The 22,438-nt window shown below is 40.1% G+C and overlaps 3 protein-coding genes across 7 annotated transcripts; 1 reads left to right on the plus strand and 2 right to left on the minus strand.

The window, feature by feature from the left end:
- Nucleotides 1-2,115: 2,115 nt before the first annotated feature.
- On the minus strand, nt 2,116-10,504 carry cdk13 (cyclin-dependent kinase 13). Its single transcript, XM_041968933.1, has 14 exons — nt 8,443-10,504; nt 7,615-8,181; nt 7,347-7,505; nt 7,112-7,251; nt 6,763-6,933; nt 6,450-6,639; nt 6,278-6,334; nt 6,069-6,170; nt 5,894-5,971; nt 5,323-5,439; nt 5,096-5,227; nt 4,798-4,994; nt 3,709-4,212; nt 2,116-3,596 (listed from the first exon to the last, which is right to left on the minus strand). The coding sequence occupies exons 1-14, from the start codon at nt 9,588-9,590 to the stop codon at nt 2,893-2,895; spliced, it is 4,266 nt and encodes a 1,421-aa protein (XP_041824867.1). The 5' UTR covers nt 9,591-10,504; the 3' UTR covers nt 2,116-2,892.
- A 1,735-nt stretch (nt 10,505-12,239) lies between these two features.
- Nucleotides 12,240-17,350, minus strand: ralaa (v-ral simian leukemia viral oncogene homolog Aa (ras related)). 2 transcript variants are annotated; one of them, XM_041968941.1, is made up of 5 exons: nt 17,214-17,350; nt 14,882-14,999; nt 14,586-14,794; nt 14,215-14,389; nt 12,240-14,111 (listed from the first exon to the last, which is right to left on the minus strand). In XM_041968941.1, the coding sequence occupies exons 2-5, from the start codon at nt 14,993-14,995 to the stop codon at nt 13,989-13,991; spliced, it is 621 nt and encodes a 206-aa protein (XP_041824875.1). In that variant the 5' UTR covers nt 14,996-14,999; nt 17,214-17,350; the 3' UTR covers nt 12,240-13,988. The 2 variants fall into 2 exon arrangements, with proteins under 2 accessions (XP_041824875.1, XP_041824874.1); XM_041968940.1 differs by having other exon boundaries at nt 14,882-15,104.
- Nucleotides 16,903-22,310, plus strand: zgc:111976 (uncharacterized protein LOC553663 homolog). 4 transcript variants are annotated; one of them, XM_041968935.1, is made up of 17 exons: nt 16,903-16,918; nt 17,825-17,916; nt 18,915-18,990; nt 19,070-19,124; nt 19,273-19,399; nt 19,474-19,502; nt 19,643-19,714; nt 19,799-19,873; nt 20,044-20,120; nt 20,200-20,262; nt 20,351-20,477; nt 20,591-20,715; nt 20,854-20,960; nt 21,082-21,274; nt 21,377-21,472; nt 21,800-21,902; nt 22,024-22,310. In XM_041968935.1, exons 2-17 carry the CDS (start codon nt 17,827-17,829, stop codon nt 22,301-22,303), a joined length of 1,695 nt encoding a protein of 564 aa, XP_041824869.1. In that variant the 5' UTR covers nt 16,903-16,918; nt 17,825-17,826; the 3' UTR covers nt 22,304-22,310. The 4 variants fall into 4 exon arrangements, with proteins under 4 accessions (XP_041824869.1, XP_041824868.1, XP_041824870.1 ...); XM_041968934.1 differs by lacking the exon at nt 16,903-16,918 and adding an exon at nt 17,344-17,431; XM_041968936.1 differs by lacking the exon at nt 16,903-16,918 and adding an exon at nt 17,344-17,431 and having other exon boundaries at nt 20,615-20,715.
- Nucleotides 22,311-22,438: the final 128 nt, after the last annotated feature.

Below are 22,438 nucleotides of genomic sequence, written 5' to 3' on the forward strand. Positions count from 1 at the left end.
TTTTCTTTTCCTGTTTTTTCAGGGGTTTATGGCACAGCACATTTGTAGTGAATTATCAAAAGACTTCCTCACGATTAATGATTTAAACTTTAAAGAGGTTAGATTTGAAGACCAGGACATTTTTTTTGTTTATCCTTTTTTATAATCTTTTTAACTAAGAGGCATAAAACTATACACCTATAATAAAAGTGTCGTGTCAACCTTTTTAAACTCTTTGTAAATTTCTGCATTTCTGTATTGATATTCCTTAAATTGTCAAAAGAAAAACAAACAGCATCATAACTGATCATTTATTTAACGAGGAAAATAATCCAATATTGCATGTCTGTAAGTATAAAAACCTCTGGATATGCTTTTTGAAAACGAAGTTGAAGTTGTGTGTTTTCAGTCATGTGTATAGAAAAATAACCTTAAAGTCACCCAGGCTAAGTTATTAAATATATATGTGTGTGTGTGTTTAAAAGGATAGTTCGATAATTTATACAGCTTGATCATATACTTCTTTGCAGTAAAAGAAAATTTTAAAAAATAGTGAAATTAGTAGTTTTTTATTATTTATAGGTTATTATGCTGTTACTGGTCCAGGCCATTTATGACCACATTTTGGTGTATGTGGCCCCTGAACTAAAATGTGAATTGACACCCCTGGTTAAGGGGGTACTTGACTGAAAATTTGTTCCACATGGGGTATAATGTTGCTAAATGTTTGAGATCCACTGCTCTAAACCAAACCAAGAGAAACATTTACAACCAAGAAACAAAGCTTTTCTATGTTAAACGCATATTTAGGGTTGATGTTGTTTGTGGCTCTATGCAGCTAGGACCAGGAGACGTGCTTGGCTTAGCACTAGAATTGGGCATAAAAGGGGCATAATGTGCACACATCGCGAGCTCTAACCTGAGGTGGGTTTTGTTACAACTGATTGCTTCTTTCCAGTATTTGTGATGGGCTCAGCTAAGGCTGCAGGTTCTAGTTCTAGATTTAGGGATTTAGTTTAGATTTAGTGATTTAGTTTAGTCGTGAAACAACCCAGACATTCGACATCTGGGGTCCTCATCTGGGCTATTTTTGGGACTAATGGCTTAGTGTTGGATGGATGATTGTTATGGGAAGCCCAGTGTCATGTCTGCTTCATTATGTGACTTTTTTCACCTTGATGAGGGTTTGATGAAGCAAAGATTAAAAAATAATGTTTTTATTTACTGCATCTGACTTGTCTCTTTATAGTACAGTATTTTCTATTTCCTCACTCATAAAAAAAAAAAGTCTTGCCATTCTCAATGAGCATATTTTCAGCAATCCATCATCCACACTGTATTAATCCCAGCCTTGTTGTCATCTATGTTCTGAATTAGCTTTGCAGAACGGATTCCCTTTTGAGATAATCGCTTTTTCATCACCAGCAAAGAGACGTGTGGCAGACTGAGATGTGGTTGAGTTAAAAACAAAGGGCAGATGTTTCGATTACGTGTCATTTTTTGACTGTGTGTAGAATATCATTCAGTGGAAGGGTAAGGCTTCTGTCACTGTTAGTGAGAGTAGTTTTACTCTTTAATATTTTCATTTAGATGTTCTACTAAATACCTGGAAAAATCTCCACTTGCATTCAGTGATGACACTGACTGAGTGAAGCAGCTTTCTTGACAAAAATTAACATTAAAGTGTTTTTAAACACCAAAGTTGAGTGCTTGAAGACTAAATTTACTGTCTTCGAGGACGAGCATTTTATTGCCTGAAACCTGTTGTATGCTACTGTCTACTAAGGCAGATATGGTTTAAAGACTACAAATTCTCCTTAAATGTTCATTTACATTTGTAAGCACTTGTTAAGGGAGATTGTCCTGTCAGGAACAGGGCATCATGCTAAAAGTGATCATTTAGAGCCAATGAACTTGCCAAGTTTGCAGATTTCAAGTGAAACTGACAGGTCAATGTGCCTGGCATCACTTAATACACATCCTAGAAACCACATAACACAGCAGCTGCAATGATAAGAATGCAGGTCAGTGTGTACTACTTGGTATAACACTGCCATCAAGTGGTGTAATCCATAAAGTCACTAAGCGGTGAAGATAACTCCAACAGTCCTTGCAGTAATTTAGCAGACAGTAACACACTGTTGGCATTTCTTTAATAAACATTTGCCAAAGGAGGGAAGGGGACAAATCATTTTAGTACAAAAAAAAAAAGTTTCTTTTTTTGCACTCAGGTTTATGCGCTTGTTTTATGATTTTACAACATCTATGGCCAAAAATGGCATGTGAATTCAAAATGAAAACAGCCTTTTCTTCATGATGTAAGATCAGATTTGTTGCAGTTATACAAGTGCTTTCAGTCCTCATCCCATCCAACAGCCCAATCAAATGAGCCATCAATATCTGAATATAGTTTTGATCATAGAAAGGGAAAAAACAAAAATAAAAAAAAAAACAAACATTACCGGTCATATTCCTAAATTCATTGTCCATCCATTTCCTTTCATAGTCAAAATAGTCTCTGTCTACTTAGTCAGTAGTGCAAAACATTAATACTACTCTGTCCTGGGGCATTACAGAAAGGCTAAGATAGAGATTTAAAATTTACCTGGCCAGATAATGTACAACCAAAAGAAGGTAAAAGTTTAATTCAAAAGACAGCAGAATAGATTACAAAAAAAAAAAAAAAAAAAAAAAAAAAATACGAAAACGGTATGAGCAAGAAAAGCTCCTTCGGTGTTATTCATCAGTCCTTTTGCATCATATTCCAGATTGAGGAAAGAATACAATGCCTTAACAAATTTAAGTTATTTAAACTGAATATGAATCTCCAGATCAATCTAATCTGGCCTCAAGAGGCTTCAGTTTCAAAACACAGTCCTTTAGCCTTTTGTTGCATTTAAAGTTTTCAGTATTTCAGAAAGGCAGCCCTCGTCCTCTGATTGTTGCTGTAGAGTTCACATGTGGAACAAAGCCAAGGGGTAGTGGTGGAGCCCCAACTTGGGAAGGGGAGCCCCAGGGTTGTCCTGGAGCAGGGATGGGTGGTGGAGGAGGTACACCATCCTTTCTAGCCATGGCATGGTTATACAGGTGGATAGCACTTGGCTTGGCCTGTCCCTCCACAGGTAAAGGGCTATGATTGTACTCAAACCGGTGGTCTTTGTCCCCAGTGAAAACCATACTACTGGGACCAGTTGCTGCTGTGGCTGCTCCAGAAGGAAAAGGTTCTGGATGGGCTGGTGGCAGAACCCCAGTGGCAGTTGAGGAGCTGGCAACCTGTCCAGGCCCGCTAAACACTTCTCTGAGAGCGTGAGGTGGTAGGCCTCCACCCAACATGTGACCCATGTAGCTATCCCCAAACCCTGGAGGAAAAGGAGGAGGAGGTGGATGACTGTATTCACCCCCGTATCCCGAACCCTCAGCAGAAGGGAGGGGTGGATAGTCTGGCTCTGGCGGTCTCCCTCCATCACCTCCACTTGCAGAAGCAATAGGGGGAGCATGGCCTGTCTTGGGCTCAGGCACTGGCTGCCGGTAGTCCAGGTCAGCATGTGGGGGTGGTTCTGGAGGCTCCGGTGGTCTCTGGTCTGGGGGCAGGATAGACACACCACCGACTTCAGACACTGAAAAAGGATAAGACTTGTTTCATATCAATTTACAATCTTTCTAACAATGTCCATCTACTAGTTTGCTCATACTGGACCTGTTGTCAACTTAGGTAAAATTCTGACCTACCTGGAGACACCGGGCTGGGCTCTGGGGGTTGTTTGACCTCTGGAGGTGGAAGCGGTGCAGCTGCTGCTCCAGCTTCAGCAGGGTTGGTGCTCTCTGATCCTTCTCCTCCATCACTTGGCTCTTGTCTCTGAACCTGTTGAGCCTGCAGGAGTTGTGCGAGCAGCATAGTCATGGCCGTCTGTGTGGCAGCTGCAGCCTCGCCCTCTAAAATACTTGATGGTGCAGACATGGGGGGTGAAGGAGGCTTGGGCATCGGAGGTGTACGAGGTACTCCTGCTGGGACAGCAGGCTGGGGAGGCTTGGTGGGTGCAGGCTGAATAGGAGGCTCAGATGGGTCAGAGGGAGCTAAGGCTTTAGTAAGCTGCTGTAACGTCTCCTGGTTAACCTTTGTGCTCATAGACTGGACAAACTGGGCTGTGTTGGATGCACTCTTGGGCTGCCCAAAGAAGTTCAGGAGGACCGCCAGCTGTTCCTGGGTTAACTGTGAGTTTGGACCCTTTGGGTCTGGAATAAGGAAAACACAAGTACAAACATTTGAACTTATCCTTTTAAATGAACATCTGGGGTGTTATCCCACAAAATTAACAACTTTATTTATTACAGCCTTCTGTCTTTCTAAAATATTACCCACATATATGTCAGTTAACAGAGAAAACCACCTAAAGTGCCATGAATCTAAAAATGAACTTGTACAGCGACTAGACAACCCCCCACCAAAAATACACGTCTGCCTCCATTTGCACAACAAAGACCAATAATGTTCCCGTAAAAAGAACAGCATGTTTACACTGCTGTAGAAAGGAAACAAGTGAGTTTAAATGAACTTGGATAAACATGCTAGACAAGAAAATGTGCTTTAGTAAATTCACCTGCTAAATCACATATGTCTTCTGAGATAATACATACTTACATCTGAGTGTCTGCATTTATGTCCCCAGAAAAGCATGTGGAATGACTTGTTGACAGTGTACACACATTGAATAGACCTTGGACGAGTTGTCCTACTTCTACTGAGTCTAAGGCCTATTTAAATTTTTTTACAGGTGACTAACAAGCTCATAACAAAACAACAGAGCAGTTGACACTCACCAAGCAGTGCAGAAGCTGCTGCATTCTGGGCTTTGATAGCTCCAGGGGCAGAGAAGCCCTGTGGAGTGTTACTACGGCTGTCGTCAAGACCCAGCTCTTTGCGGGGCGCCTTAGGGGCCACCAATTCTTCTGGCATCTGCTTCTGCCGTCGGCGTTTCTTACTCCAAAGCTCATGACAGTCCTGCCAGAGTGGAAGACTACAGAGATAGACATAGTTAAAGTGATGAAAAAATGTAAAGGATCCATGATTATACCTCCACAAGATCAGCATGCTGATGCAACATGAACAAATACATACTCTGGTGGAGGCATCTTGTCTGGATCCACATCTTTGAGAAACTCGCTGCTCAGTGCTTGTTCAGCTGTGCAGCGTTTGCTGGGGTCCAAGTTTAGCATGTGGTCGAAGAGGTCCAGAGCAGATGGCGGGATGCTGAGAAGCACAAAATCACAGCAATATTAAGCACTGGACGGCCAACATATAGGGATATATGATAACAAGAGAGGAACAACCTTTAATTTACTTACAAAGCAAACTCCTCTCGTAATCGCCTCCGGTATTGCTTCTTTGGTTTCATGGTGTTGAAGAAGGGAAGCTTTATTACATCTGGCCAGACAGCAGGACAGGGGCTGCCACATATTCGGCTAAAAGACAGAAATCCATTGGTTCTAGCAAAATGCAGCGAAATGTGAACTTAACAGGCCACAGAAATGTGCGTCCCATTTGCTTCTTGTAGACCTCTCACTCTCATTTCCTTTACTATGGTCAGTTTATGATGACAGGAAAAAGAGTCAATAGGAAAAAAAAAAAAAAGACGTGGAAAAAGGTGCCGTGTTCACCCCAATTTAAACCCAAAGTAAAGAAAAAAAAAAAAAAAAAAAAAAAGGCTTTGGCATTTACTTCTGCAAAGTCAGCTTGTTTCCACTGAATTAACACTTTAAACCTTCAGTCTGAGTCATAACTAAACCAACCGAGCCAATCAATTAAAGCACAACAAAAGTCTGCTTAACCACAAAATAGCACCACTTTGCTCTGTTTTATGTTGCTGAAACATCTTCTGACTCTTTTCATCTGGTCAAGAACTCAGGCAACACTTACCTAATGAGCTCTAACTGTGCAAGCTCTTGGTTAGCTTGAAATATGGGTTTCTTTGTGAACAGCTCTCCAAGAATGCATCTGCACCCAGACAAAATTCAAAATTATACAAACATTTAACATAGTAGGCAAGAAAAAAAAATCTAAGTTAATTTAAAAATATTAGCCATGTTCTTACCCGCAGCTCCACACATCGATAGCTGGTGTGTACCGCTCTTCTCCCAGGAGCAACTCGGGGGGACGGTACCATAGCGTGATCACTTTATTGGTGTAGGGTCGGCTGAAATTAACAGTGTCTGTTAATACCACAATAATGTGTACTAGTAATAATAAATAAAACTACAGACTGGTTTCACAAGTGAGATACTTCTTTGTGAGCATACTCACCTCTCCTCAGAGTTATACAGCCGAGCAAGACCAAAGTCTGCGAGCTTTATTTGACCTCTGATTAGGAGAGAACAACAACACTGATTAAAGCAAGTTGGGAAACATCTTTTACAATGCAATGAAACAGTAGAGATCTGTTTGGTCCAGTGGAAAAAAAATGCTGTTTTCTCACTTGTTATTGAGTAGAATATTGGAGCACTTGATGTCTCTGTGCAGAAAGTTTTTCTTATGGCAGTAATCCAGGCCCTCGAGCAACTGTCGCATGAAAGACTTTATGTGGCTTTCATTAAAATGGACCAGGCCTGACTCGAGCAAACCCATCAAGTCATGATCCATGTATTCAAAAACCAGATAAAAAGCACCTGAGATGAGAAGAATAAAATGCTTAGTCAGCATTAACGTGATTAGGTCTTGTGGGTTTAAATGAAGATGTTTGAGGTTTTGTCATGTGTAAACATTTCCAAACAAGAATGAAAAAAATGCACCTTTGTCATTCTTGAAGTCCAGAGCGTCCTCCTTGTCTGTGACAATTTCCTTCATGTTTATGATGCTCTTGTGGTTAAGCTGTCGTAAAATTTTAATCTCTCTGATGGCTGTGATTGGAAAGCCCTCTTTTTCGTTGTCCAGTCTAACCTTCTTCAAAGCCACCATTTCAGCTAAGGGACAAAAGAAAGAACTGAAACTCAGGACTAGTTCATGAGAACAAACCCACATGAATGTTAGTTCTAATTTCCATTTAAAAAGCCTCAAACCATCACTGTGATCAATCTAGATGACAAAAATAAGAGAGAGATATATATCGAGTGAAAAATTAATGTTCATCTTCAAACTTACCAGTGTCTTTGTCTTTGGCCTTGTACACTTGACCATAGGTACCTTCCCCTGTGATGCCAATGATCTCAAACTTGTCCACACAACGTTTTCCCCAATCAATTGCAATTTCCTTAATTTCACCATATCTGGGGCCACAAATTCTGGGAATTACACAGAAACAATTTAAATGATTCAAAGTCAATATGCACCCTTTAGAGGAAAGGGAATATTAAGAACTAAGCGTATCAAAACATACTTAGGTCTGCGACGTAGAGTTTGGGACTTCTTATCCTCGGGTGGGCTGTGTGGGGAAGATAAGCCACTTGGAAGTTCAGGGGGCAGAGGTAAGTCAGTCAGAAGAGGACGAGCCTTTTTTTCTGATTTCTTCTTCACTGAGAGTAAACTGTCCTTCACGCTGCAAAGATTGCAGGAGAGAGAGAATGAGCAGATCTGAAAGACTATAAACAGTCATCTTTGCACAAAAATACACCAATATTATGTTATATTATAGCACCCATTCATACCTTTCTCCTTTGTCCACATGTTCAGCAACTGTTTGGGGCAATGGTAACAATGGTAGTGTGGAGATAACTGGACCTGCAACTCTTTCCTTGTCTTTGATCTGTCCAGGTGCTGGTGCTTTCCTCTTATCTCGGTGTACAGAGTCGTCCTTCCCTTTTCCATCTCTGTCCCTGCTGGTCTCGTGCTCAGTGGTCTTCTTGGACGTTCTGTCAGCAGGGGACTGAGGCCGGCTCAAAGGTGGAGTTCTGGGTCCCTTCTCTGGTTGAGGTGGAGAAGGAGGGCGCACCTTTCTGGATGTGTGATTTGGTTTAGGGCTGGGCTGATGAGCAGATGAGGAAACCTTAGTTGGAGTTGATGTGTTGCTTGAGTTCTTGGCCTTGGCAGCTGCTTCTGCTGCTTTAGCCTTTTTCTGCTTACTAAGCTCAGCAGCAAGGCTGGATTTGAATGTGAGTGTGCTCGGTGAAAGGCTGGAGGGGCGACTGCGTGAGCGAGAGTGGCGGTGACGACTGTGGGAGCGTGAATGCCTTGAGGTTGAATATGGACTTCTGCTGCGTGACCTAGCAGATCGTCTGGTGAGGAAATGGGATAAACACCTTGTTAGACTGTACCACTACAAAAACTACTATGAACAGTGTTATGACCAGATTTTTGCCTTTTAATATATTATAAACCCTAAAAAGTTACAGCTATTACAGTGTATTAATACCCAACTTGCCATGACCTCAAATCAGGCATTAAAATATTCTGGTCTATCAGTGCTAACTTATAGCATCAATTAATTCCCTATGAATATAGGTCACATGCAAAATAGCTCCACTGTAAAAACTCACCTGACATCTGGACTTGGGCTCAGAGACTTCCTATAAGGACTTCGTGATCTTCTGCGAGTTCCATAAGGACTTGAGATAAACTCTCCTTGTTCGTATGGACTGTGACGACCATAACTTGGTGACCTGCGCCAGTTCACTGGGCTCACTGGGGACCGCTTCCTCTTGTTGCTAGAGTATGAACTGGGTGACTTTGGCACCCCATACGGCCCATATGCATCTATATCCCGGTTGTAGTATGTGGAACTAGGTGAAAGTCTTTTACTTCCGTAAGTTGGACTTCTTCTGGATATCAGCTGGTTATAACCACCAGGAGACTGGTAGCTATATGAATATGATGTCCCATAGGGACTTTCTGCTTTAAAACCAGGACTTCGCCTGTATGCCCTGAGGTCTTCACGTTCCTCTCTATAAGACTGTGGAGCATCTCTGTATGCAGATGGGGGTTCTTTGTCAGATCTTGTTTTACTTCTGTGCCTTTTTGAATCCTTTTTATCTGCAGATTGTGATGACTGAGATGTAGATGTCCTTTTACCATTTCTGTCACTGCTTCTTGTAGTGTCTCTGTGATTTTTAGAGCCACTCAGGCTACCTCCACTCCTGACTTTCGACGAGTCTCTCTCACGACTATGGTGGTCTTTTTTCCTACCAAACTCCTTGTCTTGCTTGTTCCTCTCAGGTGGTCCTCTTGTTTGTTCGTTCTTGCCGAGGCATACTGCCTCTCGGTCTCTCAGACGACCTCTGTCTGGGGATGCTGGTCCATTATAGTCCCCTAAGTCAACATCGCTGAGTCGATCCACTGACAGACTGTCAGCCTGGGGGTCAAGTTTTGGAGAGGGGCTCCCAGAAAAACGCTCTGACTGGGAGCTTACGTCGTCATATTCTACCAAAGTCCGAAGTTCGAGCTCTTTTTCAAAAGCGCCTTTTCTGTCATTGTCGGGGTCTTCTGTTGTACCGGTATGCCACAGAACTCTTTCCTTGGGTTGCCTACGTTTCTTTCTCCTAGAAGCCGATGACCGCCTCTTCTCACGGCGCCTGTCTCGCTGAGCGGCACCGCTCCCAGGTTTACTACGCCTGTCCAGCCTGTTAGCATTTCGCTGTGCAGAGGGGCTCCGTCCCCGACCTTCCCGAAGCACCTCTGAATTGGGCATTTATCTTTAAAATAAAGGCTAAAGCCAAATTTAAAATAACTATCTAGTGTGATTTATCTAAATTATGTCCCTTCTTGTGTCGTAGAACAAAACATTGGGCTAGCTGTGTAACAGGCTACTTAGCTGACGTTACAGCAAATTCACAATTATACAGCTTTAGCATAACGAGGCTAATACGATTGAGGTTCCAAAGAAACTGGGTTAATCTTGACGGCGATTTGTGACACTCGGTGTCAAAAGATTCTGCCACTCTCAATTATAATACAACGTCTAATCACAGAACAAATCGATACTTAGCCATTGTACTCCAAAACGGACATCTCAAAAATTATATAGCTAATGCTAGTCAGTTTAGCCAGCTAGTCTCAACTAGCTAAGGGCTCACTTACACAGTCGCATTCCATTTCGTGGTGAACGCACAGGCCCAGAGCGTCTCCACATTCAAAACAATGTTCTTCTAAAAAGTAACGATCCATACATTGTTGTAAATCCATTCATCGGATAATGTTAAAGTGTGAGTAAAAAATAAACTAAAGTCTTCTTCTCACAAACTTCTTCTCGCCTTCCATCACACTTCAATAAGTAACAAGGAAGTGAATAGCACGCGAGTTCGCCGCTAGCTAGCTCGCCGCTAGCAACGTAGCTAGCTTTCTTTTCTCCTTGCTTTGAGTTCAATGCAACTCAGTCTACAGGCAGGAAAACAATGCCATTCAAAGACACGTCTGGTTTAACGTGTCTATCCGGGCTGCTGCTCCATCCATCAACAATATTACCCCAAAATAGCAGACCTCTTGCCGCGTATGATGTCTCAAAATTCCTTGAATTAATTAAAAAAATGTTATAACTTTGTTCGTAATATGGCTAACGGTACAGGTCGCCAGGGCCCAGACAGCTTTCAAACTACAGGCCTCGTGCGTCGATGTGAACCAATAGCGCCCGTAGGCGTAATCCAGATCAGAGGTTACGTCACCACGAAGGGAAACCCTTACCTTCAAAATAGAACACCATGGTATTAAGATACAGGCTAAAATCTATGGCTAAAACATGCGACATTAATATGAGCTACATGCATGCATATCAGAAATGACACCAGATCAAAGTATGTACAAGCATTTTGAGCTACCACAAATCATGAAGCCCAGTCTAACAACTTTGAAGATACAGACTACTATAAAAATGGTATTTCACAAAGATATAAAATACCCATTTTTATTGCCTAAATACAAACTAATGTATTGTTATCAGTTTAAATGTATCGCCATCAGATCAGCAGCAGTCAAACTATAAGAAATATTATGTAGCTGACCTAATTGTGACATGTTTTCATATATCAATGAGTTACACAACCAAAATGTGGTAAAAGTGCAATAAAGTTTCAGTCATCTCAGATAAGGTCAAAATATATATATATATATATATATATATATATATATATATATATATATATATATATATATATATATATATACCTGGTCAACCAATCCCACAAAGATTATACAAATACAGTTAGAAAATGTTATTAGTAATATCCACTTTATTTGCCATTTCCAAATAACTCACAAAAAATGATCTGAAATGTAAGCTTCACCTCTTGCATTCACAAACAGGCTACATTAGTGGTTATGCTTAAAATAAGTAAACATGAAGGAAACATTTAGCTGATGGCATACATACAACCATCCAATCAAAGACTTAGTTACCCATTTTTATTCCAAGGGTATTTATATAAAAGGCAAAACATGTTATTTGTATACCCAGTAGGACAGTTTGCTCATAGTTTCCACTCAAACATCTGTTCTAGCATCCAGCTGAAAATATTTGGGCCATCATGTCTATTAAATTATTCACGAATACAAAACAAAAGTGGCAAATGGTAATAGTTTCCTTTTTAAAAAAATGAAAGATTGTTAAGCTTATGTTACAGATAGCGAGCACTCTGGTAGTCACTTTAAGTAGCTTCTGCAATCCCCAACAATGAAGACACACTGCTGTTAATGTAATGGAAGGTATGCCATAACAAACTGGTAGTCAGCTTCTGTCCCTCTCACTTTAACTTTCAGCTCGGGGTTCGACTGGTGCGATGTACTGGAGTTTAGCCCTTAAAACATTTTAAATTGCTTTCCATGTGTTCTGATGCCATGGCTCTCTAACATTTTGGGTGTGGCCTTCCTATCCAACTCCCTCCTCTGTGTGCTTTTTCAGTAAACAAGACATTATTTTATAATATCTTTTAGTTCAGTTAACACACTGAACTGTGCCTATTCTTTGTCATCTCCAGGAATAAACAAATAAGTGTTCAATATTCACATGTAACAGGGAAAAACTTCCTATAACTTCTGGATAATGCTGCATTTTCTCGTGTTTGTCTTTTTAAACATAGTTTTCAGAGAGTGATTTGAATGGTTTCCAAGTTTTATGTTTTCTCTTCATAATTCCAACAATAATTTTGCATAGACTTCACTTACTTCTTTATACTAATGAGTTTAAACAGATCACAGAGGAACTTGGCAACAACCTGTTGTTGGTTGTTGGAATTCATTAAAATATTGAGAGAAATAAGTTATTCAAAACAGGTAAAAACAAAAATAATAGTTCATTAGTAAATTAGGAATCAAGGGGAAGATGTCTTAGTGTGTTTTTCTATTCAAATTAGTCATTAACCATGCACTGTCAATTTCTTTTCTCTCTCTCTTTTTTTTTTTTTTACACTGCTTCAACATAAACTTACCTCTAAAATCATTCAACTACACGAGCAAGACAAAATGAGACATGGGTTTATCCATTAAGCTATTACTACAGCATTGCATTATAAAACACAGGATAGCCTGGCACAAAAATGAAGCAAAATGAATAAAGTAGAACATCAGTGACTTCTAAACTCTGCACAGCACTGGCAGGTGAAGATTTACAGGCAAACAGGACAAGTGAGTGGGGATTATTCACATTCACAACGGACAGAGAGGCAACAGTGACGCACTGCACAAGAATTACTAAAGCCCTCGTAACCCTGTATTTATTTCACAGGCGATCCAAAATGAAATCCTCCTGCTTCCCCTGAAGCCCGTCCATCTTTCACGAAGATGCAAACATTGTCGTGCTGACCTGTTATGCTAACTATGGCAAGATGTCATTCACTAGAATTGGTAAGTGGGCACTTGTTTGTACTAGCTAGCAGTTTTCTTTGGTGAGTGGCAGCATTTTTTGGACAAGTACCACCTCACTTGCATCAAGCTTCATTTTCAGTGTTTTCCACCCTTAATATTTATATATCCATTCATTTATCCCCACTTTATTTCTAATTAAGAAATGCATTTAATAAAAAATAGAAAGTTGTGGAATAAAAGTCTCAGCCAGGTAAAAGTTAGATTGGCAAAAGAAATCTTTACAAGTCTGGAAGCGATTGGTTTCATCGATAGGTGTCAGAACAGCATGTAAAGGATGTAGTGTTATGGAATCACCTCTTATGAAAGCACCAGGGATTCCTGTATCGCAAAAAAGAGAGGCAATGAATCTCATTAGCCAAGAGAGGTAAAACTTCTGAAATGTTAAAATTGAAAGAAGTTCAAGTGTTGAAAAATCCCTCAAAATGTTGAACAGTAATGATGAATGTGTGAATTTGAGAAAACAAAGTGACTGGGAAAGAGGATGAAAATGGAGACAGTGCGCTTATTTTACACAGGTTCACAGGATATATGAAAGGGGATGAAAATAAAAGTTTGAATTCACTGATAACATACTACACAGGAAGATTGATGTGTAAAACAACAGAGGAATGGCATCAAAATTCAGCTCTGGCTAAAGATAAAGAAACAGTCTCTAAATGAAAATCCTTTACCGGTTCACCCGTGCTACATACATTTCCGTGGTGGCACTTGACGAACCCTGGGTTGACAAAATACTGCTGAACTAATCTTTCCTAACAACGATGCTTGATTCATTACATGGATTGGGGCTTTCCAGTATATAGAGCTCGGTTCCATCTTCCCCATTTGAACCTCGCCTCTGACACTTCCATTTTCTTTTTACTTGAACTTGCACTGCACAGTTGTCTGAGGATATTATACACACTGAACTTTACAATGAAAGGTTTAGGGACATTTCAGGGCTTGGCCTCTTGTCAAGCTTAGGCCTAAATTAAAACACCATCCATCTATTAAACTCTGTAATGTGGTCAGAGTAAGAGAGAGAATGAGAGTACATAAATTATTTAGAGTGTCAGCACATAAAAAGTTAGAGCTATAAATGGTGTATGGAGTGCCACCTTACTACTTCCTGACACACGGTCAGATGTCCTGTTAACCAGGAACAGAAAGTCATGGTCAGGTTCGGGCACAAAATAAATGCAAAAGTCTGAGAAATGTATATGTACAGACGCAGCCAGCCTGCTCTCCTTCACCACTATAAAATACAGCACCGCTCTCTAATTCTCTTAGCCAAACTTTTACTTTTCTTCTTCCCGTTCTTCTCTTTGCTGTCCTCCATTTTTCTTGCCCGGATCTCTCTCATCAGGTCAAAAAACACCTGTTTAAAAAAAAAAAAAAAAAAAACAAAGAAAAAAGCATGTGGTCATACTGTGTGCTTCATGTAAACACAGTTAATTTGTTTATCCGGCAGGACAACAAACCTTGTCGACGTTGGCACGGGTTTTTGCAGAAGTCTCCACGTAGCAAACCCCCCACTGCTCTGCACGTGCCTTCGCCTCGTCTGCGCTGACCTGCCGCCGGTCGTCCAAGTCTGACTTATTACCGACCAAGAGGAAGGGTACATTCTCGTCCTCCTTCACTCGCAGAATCTGCTCTCTGCAAAACGAGAAACACCACTCACCCATTAAGTATGGAAATTAAGCTTCTCCTTGCTAAAGCTGGCTTAAAATTTAAAATACATGAATATATCATGATAAAATTATGTAAAAAAAAAAAGAAAAAAAGACAAGCACATTAAGGATAGCTGTAATAAATCCTAATGATTCATTCAAATTAATAGACGCCACCACACCTGAAGTCTACTGTTGCTGCAAACGACTCCAGTTCTGTGATGGAAAATACGCAGAGGAAACCCTCGCCACTGCGGAAGTAGTTATCCCGAATGGCTGCATAGTCTTCTTGGCCGGCTGTGTCAAGGATATCAATCTGCACCTCCTCTCCATCCAGCACCACTTTCTTCCTGTAACTGTCTGCTTTAGTGGGCTCATAGTCTTCAACAAACTACAAGAAAGAAAAAAACATCTTCCAATGAAAATCACCTCAGAAACTTCTGAATTTTTCAAGCCTGCTGTGACGCAAGTGGCTCACCTCATCGTACATGAACTGCAGAGTAAGGGCGGATTTCCCCACTCCTCCACTGCCCACCATGATCACTTTGTGGAGGGCAAGAGAGTTCTGCCCTTTTGGCTTTGCAGCTGCCATGACTCTGTAGATGCAGATGTCAGAGGGAGAAAGTTCACAGCAGGGAGAGAATTGTGAAATGAAGATGGTAAAAGGATTCCAGGGGGAACAAAAGGCTCAGTGATAATTCCTGTGTAGATTAGAAAGGGAGAGAAGACAGATTGCATCATAATTTCCAAAGCCTACATGTTCAGTTTCAGCAGGTAGACTGAAAAGCAAGGAAACACTAATGTGGTGCAGAAAAAGATGCTTTTTGTTTCTCGCTGACACTGCAGCCCATACAGAGTGACGACACAATACGGATTTGTTATTATTATTTTTGCCTTTTTAATTTCTCTCTGCATAGGACTTATTCCTTCACCCTTTTCCCTTTTACAATAATATAAAATGTAATAGAAATGCATTTTGTTTCTGGTAATAAATTTAACACTTGACCATATTTACCCATAAATTTGCTATGTATCATAATGCTAATGCAAAGAATAGATTAGAATATATTCTTATTTTGTTTAGCATTTCTTCTTTCCATAATGCTGAATAGGGGAAAAAAAGGTGTTAGAGAAGTGCATTCTGGGTCCACCAAAATGATCAACAAAAGCTTCCTGTAAATGTGACATATGTGGCTCCAAGTATGACATGTTGGATTTAAGAAAACAACAAATCTGCAATATGCAGGGAAACTACAGATATATGATCATGCCTGCAGAAAATAATTAACAAAACAATGCAGAGAATTAAAAGATTTAAAGAAGGTAGAGGAATCTTATAATACAAGCTGTGAAAAAGCTGAAAACTAATGTTAAATTACTACTATCTTTGGGCCATCAAGCGGCACTGCATTCATAACAGACAACGATATAGCTGAAGTACCTGTATACCTGTACCTGTCAGCGAACACAGTTCATCTCTAAATCCCCCAGAACAAATTAGAGCCTAACCAAAAAAAGAGCAATGTTTCTTTCAAAAGCACACTTCTCAGCTTTAAGATTTAGTTTGTTGTCTCTGTGTGACAAGAAGCAGACAGATTCCACTTGCCACTGAAGGGCCCGTGAAACACATTTAGCAGAGAAATAAAATTTTAAAGGGTTTCTAAGCAACATTTGGGAATGTTTCCCATATATGAAGGATCAAATCAGACACGTGCTGCAGCGGTTTAGTGGTCAGTTTCCCCACTGTGGACTGTCCTTGATGACTGTGAGAAAAGCATGATCTCCAGAGAAGTGTGTGCATGTATTGTAAGCCCCTTTTCCTGCAACAGGCAAGAGCAAACCTCTGGAGATCAGAGAGGGAAAAAAAGGAATTCTGCCAGTGCATCATTAGACAAATTAACAAGAGATATATGGACTCACAATCAATATAACGAATTAGCACCTGAAGGCAATATCCTCTTATAACATTAACTTAAACCTAGGAATATCTCTTATCATAATGAAAGTGAAAATAGCAGCCTTAAAATGGACATCAGTCTACAGTTTTGGAGGTTTAAAGTCTTAGAAGAAACGTTTCCAAAATGTAATGTTTTTATGAGAAAGCTGGCTATACTGAGACATTATATTTGTTAGGAAGAGAACTTAATACATCTAAAGTCTCAGTCACATGCAGGTAACAATCCTGAGCACACAACCGTGACCATGCTCCTATTATAAACTATTCTACCCTTACTTGGTACATAAATAACGGGAATAACAAATGTAAGCTAAAAGTAGGACGAGGTTTGTCTTTCATTGCTAACTGAGGAAAAAGAAGAAGAAGCTTTTTAAGCTATTAAGCTGTTTTTAAGCTTTAAGCGACAACTGCCATTATCGCAGAAGGCAATGTTAAATATTCTAATAATCACATTAACTTAATGGCAAGTTAGCCTGTGACATTTTAACTGTCATTAATCTAGCTAGCAGGCTGACAAGTAGGCGATATGGCTAATAAGCCATCTAACCCACCGGGCAGGTAAACGTCACCTGGCCTTTAATTAACAGCTGAGGGAGTCCAAACTGATGGTAGAGGCTCGGAAAACGCCTAAAAGACTAATCTTTAAAATCGAATACTAAGCAACAGATGCTCGGTCGATGCTTACAAACTCAGCAGCTTCCTCGCTAGCAGGCTAAGGCTGGATGGCCACACAGGGAAAAAGGCTAACAAGCGATAACAAGCAGCTAATCACAACTAAATGATGTCAGAAAAGGAAGAAACGTGAATACCGAGAGGTGTTACAACAGTTCTGCTTTTAAAAAGACCCACCTACCGGTAATTTAAATAATATTTGCTTTGGCAAAACGCTCGACGAAGGCTTAACTGTGGCGGCAAAATAAAAAGATTCAGTTAGCAACTTGTTAGCTCATGGCTAGCTGTGTGGCTAACTCCAGAGACTTGGATTGTAGCTGCTAGCAGCAGATTGACCGCACGTCCTGTGGGCTTGGCTCCGTCTGACAACGCCCGCCCGCCTGGGAGAGCCAGACAACAGTCAGTTTTACTTTTGTTTAAACTAATTTCTCATGGAAATACTACACACTTGTGAAAAATATTGGCACTGTGGTGAAATATTTGAATATTAGGGCAGTAAACATACTAAATATAATTGATTAATTGGCTACTCCGCATAAATGGTTGCTGTTTCCCCAGGAGGAGACAAAACGGTTCAGAAGCTGAGTAATATTTGTTTAATTTTAATCTAAATTAAACATTTTCGTCTAGCATACTTTTATCCTTTACATCTAACTTACAAGTAACTGTTTTTTTTTCAGACAATAACAGTATACTCCAGTAATACTTGCATATATTTTTAAGTATATGAATAACTATAATTTAGGTAAATATACTAAGTTTTATGTTTTCTCCTTTTGTGTTTACTTTTAGTGATGAAGGAAGATTCCACACTTTCTAATCTGCATTTAAAGTTTGCAAAGAAGACCTGGAATGACACTTTTCAGCTTGTCCAAAAATGCATGGTGAGACAGATATAAACTAAAACTTGTTCTGTTTTGATTACTCTAAAATTTTATGTTTTTTATCAAAATGAGAAGTTGATATTGGTTGAAATTGGCTCTCCAGTATGATAATATGCTGTGAATCAGACACTGGTGTGACAATGCACTCCAGTTAGATCATTCATACTCAAACACACAAGTCTTTGTTGTTGCACACTGGCTACCATCACATCTCTGCTTCACTTAACAGTCACATTGTACTGTTTTTGTATCCTTTAGAACAAAACAACTTTTTTAGACTGTTTTCTTATTTTAACTAGGCATCTTCATGACATTGGCTTTGCCTCAAACATTCAAATTTCTTCTCTCTGCAAAGAAGCTCATTTTCCCACATTGATTTTAAAATCTTAAATTTTTGCTCTTTTTCCCAAATGTGTATCATTTGACCTAAAGTCAGAATTAAAGGTTATACGTTAGGGTCCGAACATGCTTTGTTTTACTTGTGGAGATTTCAAATCGACCGACTTGTACTGCTGAGGCTCTGTAAGCAAAGGGGGGGTTATTTTTCTTTTAGATTTGTCATGGGTGGAGCAGCAGACTAGATAATGCTTGTAAATTCATTCGAAGTGGAGCTTGGCAGTCGTCAGTCTCTGGAATTAAGGAAACTTGATTGCTTGGTGGTCTAAAGGGATGCGAGTTCCAAAGGGATAAGGCATCTGGGGTAAATCATACATCTTTTTGCAAGCAGAAATAATGAAAAATTATGATTCTCGAAGTATGGAGTGCACTGCACAATACATTTTCTCACACAAAGGTCCAGAATAGTTGTTTTTTTATTAACCACACCTATCCCAAAGTGCACGGCATCCAAATGTCAACATTTCCCCTGCCATGGTGTCATCCAGCTTGTGTTCCCTAGCAGAATGGGCAGACAGGACCAAAGACTGTTGACACAAGGCTCACACTACAGCACAAGTGGGCCATTGTTGTTTTTTTTCCTCCCCATTGTCTCATAATAGGAGAAATCCAGAGATGAATCCAAACCCTGTGCGCCACTGGTTAGATCCCTGGAAAGACTTCAGGAAGTGCTTCATGGTAGAGAAAGAAATATTCTGATGATTCTCAATGTGTTTTAGTGCATCAATTCTTACTGTATTGCATTTGTATGTTTCAGCTCCCTCTATAAATACCACAAGGTCCCGCCTGGAAACGATAGCTAAACAACAAGGGTAAAGAGTTAACTCATGAGTGTTGTTTTTATCTCTCTTTCAGATAAATATTTTTTGTCCTGTATTATAAAGCTGCATTTCTTCCATCACCTGACTGTGAAAACAATGTGTTTACACATTATGATCCGTATTCATGCTTATTTTGAAGGATGGGTTTTCACACAACGGAGGACACCTGCTACCTGACAGCAGCCTTGTTCTACCTGGAGATTTTATTGCTGCCCTGTGGTGGAGTGCAGGAGGTAAAAGTAGCCCCACATGGAGAATCCCCTGTTGTAAGTAGACTTTATTAATCCCAATAAGTGATTTAAATTATTTTCTGCTTGCTAATTAATAAATTATCTCATAGTCAAGTGAGTCACTTCTGCAGCTGCTGAGGTAAGAGTCTTGGCCAATTTTAATTTTTATCTTAATTTTAACTTTATATACCTAACAATGTCAATAATTAGATAAATGTAAGTATTTTAGCACTTCATGCTAATTGTGATGCAGTTTTTCCTTTTTTGCTGTTCATATAGGTCCAAAAATTTTACTGATTTCTCCATGAAGTTGGGTGGTTTATTTGCACAATACAGCATCCCTGGAGACAAGTACCTGATTTTATCATTCATTCATTCATTCATTCATTCATTCACTCAGTTTCTTGTGGTGATTTAACTTTTTTTTTCCTTCAGTGAGGTCAAATTGAAATTGTTGGCATCTCTAAAATACCTTGGGAAAGATTTGCAGCAAATCTCAAATATACCAAGGTGAGCAATAAGAAAGGACAACAGAAACTTACCTGACTGGCCAGTAATGCCAAAATGCCTGTAAAACAAGGTTGCTCTTTATGTATTATGCTTAAATTAGCAACTAAAGGGTGTTTTCTATGAGAGCAAATTTATCAGATAATGAAATAAATCTGTTTTTCTGCATTCAGGGAACCTAAGTACTCTGATCCCCAAGTGGACTTGATCAACAACAGCAGGATTGGCTGTCTAATAGCAGGGAAAGAAGGTACAACTGTAAGATTACATCAATGCAAGGACATTTCATCATATGTGAATTTAAAATGAATAAAATGTCCATATTGTAGATTGCCCCCTAACTATCCAGTTCTATACCCCCCTAACTGATGGATTGAAGACCTCAGATCCATGTAAGACACAGACTTGAGTTATAATTTCTGCTTATTTCAGTTTTAGGGGATTTGCAGCCTCTAATAAAGTTGTTAATTCTTTTAAAAGTGTTTGAAGAAACAAATTCTGAGCCAGTCGTCCAGGCAGCTCAGGTTACGATCGGTGTCAGTGATGTGACTCACAAACTTCAGATGGCATCCGTGGTCCCGCTGCCTCCTCAGCTGGATCCTCACGGGTAGTGTTTCATTGTTATTGTTGCCCAGCTGGATGCTTTTTAAAATTTGCAGCCACATTAAGTCTGAAAATCCTAGCTGTCGAGGGTAACAGTAAATTGATATTCTGGGACAGTTGTCCCATGTTTGCTCCACTAAGTCAGGTCCCAAATGAGATGTTGCCTGCCTGTTTCCTGCTCAAACTCCAGCCAGCAGTACCAATGATGTGGTCTTTTGTGGAGAAGCTCAGAGCAATCACAGGTTAGGAAATATTTCATTAAATAGCTATTGTATTACAAAAAGAATAAATAAAATAAAATCCACTTTTTTTCCACCTCAGTACACAAAGATCTTGGCAAGTGTCACATAGACCTTCACACACTTTGTAATTTTTCGTAGATGTGACTATACCAGAGGTTGACCTGCAGTGGGCACCATTACCCAAGCTTCTGATGAGAAGTTTAAGTGCAAACAGACACTGGAAGACATTAGAAGACATTTCTGTGGTAATCAAAATGCTATGTTGCTTTTATGTCCTCAGCGAATAGGGTTCATATCAGGGTAAACCATTATGTAAGTCTTAGATTTAGAGTCTAACATAAAAGAAATCAATACTTGTATGTCCAGCCTGTCCTCAGCAGTGTGAGTTATATTCTCCCTGGAGCTGCGTGGGATGTGCCTGCACAGAGAGCAGCTGTGGTGGACAGCGTTCCCTTCAGCCACCCTGCTCATGTCGCTGCCCTGCTGGAGCTGCTGCGCCACCAGTGTGCTATTAACACCCTGCTGAGCAGTTGTTTGACTGTTCAAAGTGCCAGTCAAGGTGCGAGGAGTTTCGCATCCCAAATAATCACACTCCATGCAGAGGTGCTAATGTTCTGTTTCAGTATGTTATGTAATGCTTTATTAATTCAAATCACATCAGGTTCAATTTGTGAGCGGCATTTCGAAATCCTCCCGGAGTCTGATACCAGCTTTTCGGTGACCTTCCACCAACCCTGCACCAGCTCCCTTGCTGTTTGTAAGCATTCGCTCCTGTGTGGACTTTTTTTCTTTTTGTTGTTTTTCCTTTTCCTTCTTTTAAACAAAGATTAAAGTATTACTTGACACACTGTAACCAGGCTTAGGAACTATTTTGATGGTTAATCCTTTTAAATATTTATTTAAGCAAAGGTGCCAAACATTCAGAGGTTTCAGTCACTAAAAAGTGAGGATTTGATTCTGTTAGAACTTGAACAGCTTCTTCTTATTGCTTGTGGGTTTAGGTTTTAGTAATACAATGATTTGTGATAATGCGAGTAACAGCTATATTACCAAGATGGACTTAGCTGTGCATTTGTGTTCACAGTGCTGGTGAACATATCCAGTCCTCATCAGATTACCTGCAGCTTTTTTGGAGAAGGAATGTCTGATCCCTCACTGGATGAATACATCACCACAGTTATAAAGAGGTATGTTTACTTGGCAGAAGGGTCCATGTTTATAAGTGAATGGTTTCAAACAGTAAATTTCAGCCTGATGGCAGCTGATTTCTTTTTTCTTTTTTTTTTTTTTTTCTTTCCTCCCACTCAGATGTATGTCCATTCCTGTGACCATGAGGAAATTACATCGCAGGCTAGAGGAGATCACCTCTGCCCCACTTTCTCCCAGCTGCCCAGCCACCGCAGAAGCCAAAAATGACCGTTTGACTCCTTCAAGCACAGATGCAACGGACACCAGCAGAGATTCGACCACGCGCTCCCAAACGGCAGCTGTGCCAGAGAACCACGTTGATCTTTCTGGTTCAGCTTGCTGTGCCATGTCTGTAGCCCAGCCTGAGTTTCCTCCTGAAATAAAAACCACCCCCCCGTGAACCTTTACCCCTTCTCTCCTGTGGCTGTTTCCTCACTGGATGGGCAGCAAAGGAAAACTGTCAAAGCTGATCTATACCTTTTTCAGAAAGTCAGAAGCAGCTGTTTTCTTTCCGCATCAGATAGGTTTAAGCAGG

Source organism: Melanotaenia boesemani, chromosome 18 (genome assembly GCF_017639745.1).
Source record: "Melanotaenia boesemani isolate fMelBoe1 chromosome 18, fMelBoe1.pri, whole genome shotgun sequence".
Classification (NCBI taxonomy): domain Eukaryota; kingdom Metazoa; phylum Chordata; class Actinopteri; order Atheriniformes; family Melanotaeniidae; genus Melanotaenia; species Melanotaenia boesemani.